The sequence below is a fragment of the Ictalurus punctatus genome, chromosome 13 (assembly GCF_001660625.3).
Source record: "Ictalurus punctatus breed USDA103 chromosome 13, Coco_2.0, whole genome shotgun sequence".
Lineage (NCBI taxonomy): Eukaryota > Metazoa > Chordata > Actinopteri > Siluriformes > Ictaluridae > Ictalurus > Ictalurus punctatus.
The window spans coordinates 2,078,334-2,085,544 of NC_030428.2; the positions used below are offsets into that span (position 1 = coordinate 2,078,334).

Below are 7,211 nucleotides of genomic sequence, written 5' to 3' on the forward strand. Positions count from 1 at the left end.
TTTTTATTGTTTGTTGTATTGTTGTTGTTGTTGTTTTGGTTTTTTTAAATTACATATAGATATAGAGAATATGTAATATTACTGTTTATACACATACAGTACATCGCTAAGGGCTTGAGGAGCGTTAATGTATTAGACGCTTCGGTTTACTGCATTATATTGTAATGTGTGTTGTTGTTTTCGTGGTTTAACGTTAAACGTTAACAATTGCAATTCTATAAAATAATTAGTTGATATTAATATATGATAAAGTTGTCGGAATTTTGTGGCGGGTCGGGGGGTGGGGGGTCTTGCTTTTGATACTTCCGGAATCCATGAGCACGTGATGTGGTTGCTAAGCAACGTCTGTTGTTGGCGTTGCTAATCACGCAAGAAGTACTGTAGACAAAAAAAGTAGAAACCGAATGTCAGAAAGTTTAAAATAAAAATGGCTTTACAGGTAAAACAAATATATATAGCATTTAAAATCACTGTATTAGAAATTCAACAGTATTTAATATATCCCTGTTTGTTTGTTGTTGTTGTTGTTTTTGTTGTTGTTTACAATTATAATTACCAATGAATATCTAAGACTTCAAGCAGACTTGATGTCAACATAGCACAGTGTACTCCTAGTCATTTCATTTCAGTCACTCTTATACATCGTGTGGTTGTTGGGTGTTTTTTTTTTTTTTTTTTTTTTGTATGTTACTGTACATGATGATCTTGAGACTCCAGGATTTGTTCTGCATTCATGCAAATGGATGAGACAAAAATAAAATTTGACTTGACTTTGTGTTTATCCAGTTGACGGCAGTTAAGGACGAGGACCTGCAAGCGACAAAGGTCAAAGGTCCTGGTCCGGGTCTGCTCAGCATGTCTGACTCCGATGCAGACACCATGGACACAGAGGGAGAAGATGAGAGCGAGGCTGAAACAGAGCAGGACATTTCTATCTCCATTCAGGATCCTGGTCCTGTCTCTACCGACAGAGAGACATCTTTCCCTCAGACTCCACCTAAAACTGACGGAGACCTCCGCATACGCACTGTCCTGTGGGTACACACACACTTTAGGGAACACTAATGTCCTGTTCAGCAGCCTCCATCTCATACTTAGATACACACCTGCCGGCAGGAGGCGACTGCACAAAATCAAAACATACAGCCAGGATCAATGTGACACAACTATTTCAAATAGTGAACAGGACCTTGCTGTGAGTACTAAAAATAAAAATCGTAACCATGTGAACATCATTGCTTTCACAGTGCAGTTTATAACATCGCATTAAAGTAGCAGTTTGTTTTAAAGGTTCAGTTTGTAACCCTGCTTAAAATGACAAAAACCCTTTTTGTTTGTAACGTCTCCTTAAAGGTGCAGGTTGTAATGTTGTTTTAAAGGTGTGGTTTGTAATGTTGTTTTAAAGGTGTGGTTTGTAATGTCGTTTTAGAGGTGCAGTTCGAAATGTTGCATTAAAGGTGCATTTTGTAATGTTGTTTTAAAGGTGCAGTTTGTAACGTTCCTTTAAAGGTGCAGTTTGTATTGTTGCATTAAAGATGCGGTTTGTAATGTTACTTTAAAGGTGTAGTTCCTAACATTGCTTTAGAGGTGCAGTTTGTAATGTCGCATTCAAGGTGCAGTTTGTAAAGTTGCTTTAGAGGTGCAGTTTGTAATTTTGCTTTAAAGTTGCAGTTTGTATTATTGGTTCAGATTTGCAGTTCATAACGTTCTTTTAAAGGTGCAGTTTGTAATGTTGTTTTAATGGCGCAGTTTGTAGCGTTTCTTTAAAGGTGCAGTTTCTAACACTGCATTAAAGGTATAGTTTGCAATGTTGCATTAAAGATTCAGTTTGTAACATTGCTTTAGAGGTGGCATTTGTAACGTTGCATTAAAGATGCAGCTTGTAATATTGCTTTAACCGTGAGGTTTGTAACATTACTTCAAAATGAACATCACTTTAAAAGTGAGCTTTGTAATTGCTTAACAAGTCCATTCTGTATGTCACTTTAAAGTTGCAATTTGTAAAAAATAATAATAATAATAATAATAATAATATTAATAATAATAAAAAATTTAAAGGTGCAGTTTATAACATTTGTTTTTCTAGATCTATATTAATCACAATTACCATCAACAAAGATACCTTGGAAGATACCTTCGGGATTCTCAAAATCATCATGCAGTGACTCACACTAGTTTTTAGGTTTTGAGTGTTCACCTTTTTTTTCTGGCCCAGAAATTTGCTCCACTTGAAGGTGGAACAGATTTGCACTAGCTCCACCCCTTTATTTAAATTTAATATTCAGCTCACACGGTATACATGGTTTCAGCAGAGTGGATGGGGCCAGTATGGGGAAGGGAAACTTAGTCAGTGCATTCAGTACAACCAGCAGAGGTCTGTACCTAAATTACAAACTGCTGCTTTAATTTACTCTCATTACAAACTGCTGCTTTAAATGGCCACTAGGAGCAATCTTGGTGATCATCTACTGTATTGGTCAGCGATCTCGGCCTAGTTAGTTTGCTTACTCGTATTTTTAAGAAAAATCCCAAACGCTAAAATGTTCCTCTGTTCTGTTCCAGTCAGTGCGGCTGTGAGGTCATGACCTGTCAGTTCAGTAATGACGGGACTCTGCTCGCTGTTGGACTCACTGACGGCTCGATCAAGGTTCATCCACATCCTTAAACACTGACGTGTGTATGTGTGTGTGTGTGTGTGTGCTTGGTCTAAAAAGATGAAGATAAGATACACTGAATGTTAATGTTTCTGTGTTTAAAGGTCTACAGCACTGACAGAGGGGAACTGCTTCACATTCTGAGAGACCGAGATAGCATTGTCTGCTCTCTGCCTGTCACCAGCTTGTGCTTCACACACACCAGCCAAACACACAGCGTCATGCTGGCTACCTGTGAGACCAACTTGCACACACACACACACACAGACACACACACACACAGACACACACACACACACACACACACACACACACACACACACACACACACACACACACACACCACACTCACCATTTGAACTCTCATTACTTGAAGATAAGTCGTGATTGCATAAGTATTCACCACTGTTGCTGTAAAACTATATCTAAAGTCATATCATTTGCTGAATGGAATCAACCTTTGTGCAAATAAAATCACACCATCTCAATATAAAGACACCTGTTCCTGGAAGAAGACAGAGTTTGTTAGCCAGTGTGCCTAAGCAAACAACATCATGAAAACCATCAAAATAAAGTTCTGGAAATTCTTCAAATCCCAATCTTTGAACATCCCGTGTAACATTAAAAGGATTTAATCCATTATTTAAAAAGAAAAATAGAAAGAATATGGAGTAAACCATGACCAGAAATCAGTGATTGGCCAACACAGGTATTAGTCAGAGCAGCAGGGGCAAGAAGATATGGACAGAGCCACAGCTCAGATGAGAGTAGCTGTTCTACCAAAATCTGTTGCGAAAGAAAAAAAAGACTTAAGAATTTTGGAGACTGTGAAAACATTGGAGGGAAAAAAACAACTGTATGTTTTGGCCTTGGTTCAGAGTGCTACATTTGGTGGAATCCCAACAGTGCAATCAGTCACACTGAGAATACCATCCCAACTGTAACGCGTGGTGGTGGTGGTAGCATCATGGTATGGGGGTTGAGGGCAAGCTAGACGGAGCAAGAGACCTGAATGAATCGTTTTCAGTTAATATTAAGTGGAGTATGCTTTCTCTCTGTATTTTAGATGCCAGTGGGTTTGTGAGGTGCTGGTATGTGTGGGGCCGGCAGTGTGTGTGGCGGCTGAAGGAAGCGAGGAATAGCGGAAAAAGTGAAGTAGGAGAGCAGAGGCAGACCCTCTGTCTGTCCGTTTCTCCATCCGGTGAACAAGCAGCGACCGGTGGCTCTGATTCAGCCATACATCTGTATGATCTCAACACCCAGCAGAGAAAACAGACCTGCAAGGCCAGGTACCAACACGTAGGTAATACCCAGTTTCCCCATCACACTTTTTAGTGCTCATGCTTTGACTTGATGTGTCTTTGTGAAAACTTTCCTTCAGCTCGACGAGGACAGCAATGGACGGGCACAGCTCACGCGTCTTTGCCATGACGTTTCATCCCGACAGAGACACGGAGTTCGTTTCGGGAGGATGGGACAACACTATTCAGGTTTTTCATTATTATTTAATTTACAATATGTTAGTGTCATATAATCAGTAATATAATGACGTTGTGTTTTTGGCTTTGTTTTTAGTTCTGGGACACCAGACAGCAACATGCAGTCAGGTACGATATTTATATTCCCATTCAATATATATTATTGAACTTATAAAGTAGTGACCATAATGCTGCTGTTAATATTTGCTAATTTTTTTTTTTTTTTTTAATTAACTTTAATCAGAATGCTCTACGGTCCTCATGTGTGCGGTGAGGCCCTTCACATTGACCCATCAGCCAATCAGATTCTGTCCGGTTCCTGGAGGAAATACACCACCCTGGAGGTAAAAAAAAAAAAAAAGTTATTTTGTTTTAAAATAAATGAATTGTAAGGACAAGGCAATCGAAACATGTCACAATGACACAAGCTTTTCAGGGATATTCAGAATGACATGCTGTGATTGTGAAGTGGGTGGAGCTTTGTCCCAAAAGTGCAGTGATCACAAAAGTGAAAAAGAAAAAAAAAAACCCGATTACATTACTCTCGATCCTTGGTGTTTTTATTACTACAGTTTAAGAGAACACAAGCACAAGATTTATTCAAAAATCTAAAATAATAATAATAATATTGTTTTAAATGCGTTCTTCATTAAATGTAGGTGTGGGATTACAGTTCAGGCAAGAAAGTGAGCAGTGTTCCCCCAGACCCACACGGAGATAGCATGGTGAGCATACATATACACACCTACACACACACACACACACACACATTACGACTGACTGGTATTCCTCTCATTACCTAATCACAGATCTACACGTGCCAGTGGTTGGGTCGAGATCATATCGTGGCAGCTGGAGGTCATGCTAACGCACTGAGGGTCGTCGATCGCCACAGTCAAACGGTGCGTATCACCGAAACATTACGCTAAACATGACCCGAAGAGATTTCGAATGGGCGCTTAAAAATATTGGCACCACCGCGTGTCATTTGGAAGGAGGCTGTGAAGGTAGGTCTTATTTTTTTTGGCAAGCGAGATTAAAAAAAAAAAAGGGCAAGGACACCATTTGAAGGAGTCCTTCTTGGAAAGGACTGAAGGTCCTTACGTATATGTAAGAAATAAACCACTGTGTGTGGTACTGTTTTAGTAATACTGCTGATTATTTTCTTATAACAGCACATCCCCAACTGTTTTATTCCTCATATACCTCAGCAAATTCCCAATGATGACATTTTTCTATTTATTGAATAACAACATGCATTTTTGATTCGTTTTAGTTATACCTAATGTTTGCGGAACATTCACGAAGCAAGTTAGTTCCTGTTCCGCTTAATGATTTGCTGCTGCACAACTGTAAGAACTGGTGTTATGGAAAATTAATCATCTCCTCTCTCTCTCTCTCTCTCTCTCTCTCTCTCTCTCTCTCTCTCTCTCTCTCCCTCTCTCTCTCTCTCTCGCTTTCTCTCTCTAAAGGTGAAGGCACGGTTGTTTGACTTACCCTCTGCCGTGTTCAGTTCTTCCATCTGTCCATCTGGAAGGTGGGCGGGACTTATAGCGGCCACCTCCGGGGACCAAGTGTTCCTATTGGTCATTGATCAGCAAGAAAAGAACCCTCTCTGAACACTCATAGAGGGCTTAGCTCATTGCAAAGTCTTGCTCCTGTGATTGTGATGGTTCTACGCTTTGTATTCTTCTGTTCTGATCTCCTAGTTCTGATTTTGGTTTTGTCCGGATCCTGTTCTTGACTCTATCTAGTTTAGCCTTTTTCACAGTTTCTGAAGTCTCCCCTGCCCTTTTGTGTTGTTTACCCTCGACTTGATCAAACAAACTCAGTTCTGCGATCGCATCCAACCCTGTACAATTCCTGACATTAAACCTGATGATCAATACTTAATAATTTAGTGTTCAGAGACAACACCTTAAGTCAATATTTACGCAAGAAAAGTCATATTGCATAAGCAGATTGTGGTTTGAAACAACAGTAGTACATTCCAGCGGATAGCGTTGCTGTTCAATCCTGACTGTATGGAGTTTCTTTGCATGTACTCCCCCTGTCCTTGAGAGTATCCACACAGACTTCCTCTTGCCTCCCAAAAATATGCCAGTAGGAGGATTGGCTAAGATTAATTGCCGCTAGGTTTAAATGAGTGTGTGGTGCAATACCCTCTGGTTCTATCATAAGTCATCACTCTCCTCATACAGTGCCTTGGTTTTGGTTCAGGAGACTCAGATACCTGTTTTGTCACTGGCAACAGCTAGATTAGCCTTTGTAGTCCTGGGCTGGGGAATCAGGCTGACACATGGATGCACCTCTGTCCAAGGCCCTCCTTTAAAGTGTGTTGTAAACTGTGTGTGTTGTATCCTGAATATCAACCAATGTAAGACACTCCTTTGCTTCTGTAAGCCTTGTCTATTGCCCTGCCTTGCTTCCTGTTTGAGCTATTTACCTTCCACTCTTACACAGCAGCATATTTGCTTGGGTACCGACACCATCAGCAGAAATCTTATGACCCAGGAAATTACTTTTATTTAATTTCATCTTAATGCCCGTCTTAACTAACCTCAAAGAAATTGGGAGACATTATTTTAACCCCACCCCCAAAGCTATTGGGAAACATAATTTTAGCCCCACTCCCAAAGATATTGGGAGACATAACTGTGACCCCACCCCTAAAGCTATAGGGAGACATAATTGTGACCCCACCCCCAAAGCTATTGGGAGATATAATTTTGGCCCCACACCCAAAGCTATTGGGAGACATAATTTTAGCCACACCCCCAAAGCTATTGGGAAACATAATTTTAGCCCCACTCCCAAAGATATTGGGAGACATAACTGTGACCCCACCCCTAAAGCTATAGGGAGACATAATTGTGACCCCACCCCCAAAGCTATTGGGAGATATAATTTTGGCCCCACACCCAAAGCTATTGGGAGACATAATTTTAGCCCCACCCCCAAAGCTATTGGGAGACATAATTTTGGCCCCACCCCCAAAACTATTGGGAGACATAATTTTGGCCCCACCCCCAAAGCTATTGGGAGACATCAGTATACAGTATCAGCAAATTCTACAGGA

The 7,211-nt window shown here is 40.4% G+C and overlaps 1 protein-coding gene across 3 annotated transcripts; it reads left to right on the forward strand.

Annotated features, from left to right (window-relative positions):
* The first annotated feature begins 134 nt into the window (after positions 1-134).
* LOC108274006 (uncharacterized) lies at positions 135-5,809 on the forward strand. 3 transcript variants are annotated; one of them, XR_006983561.2, is made up of 11 exons: positions 135-439; positions 787-1,034; positions 2,563-2,647; positions 2,759-2,888; positions 3,721-3,943; positions 4,036-4,144; positions 4,230-4,261; positions 4,377-4,476; positions 4,792-4,857; positions 4,942-5,139; positions 5,605-5,741. XR_006983561.2 is itself a non-coding variant. In XM_017483762.3 (11 exons), exons 1-11 carry the CDS (start codon positions 428-430, stop codon positions 5,749-5,751), a joined length of 1,245 nt encoding a protein of 414 aa, XP_017339251.1. In that variant the 5' UTR covers positions 135-427; the 3' UTR covers positions 5,752-5,809. The 3 variants fall into 3 exon arrangements, 2 of the variants coding, with proteins under 2 accessions (XP_017339251.1, XP_017339252.1); XM_017483762.3 differs by having other exon boundaries at positions 4,942-5,034; positions 5,605-5,809; XM_017483763.3 differs by lacking the exon at positions 135-439 and having other exon boundaries at positions 895-1,195; positions 4,942-5,034; positions 5,605-5,809.
* The last annotated feature ends 1,402 nt before the right edge of the window (positions 5,810-7,211 follow it).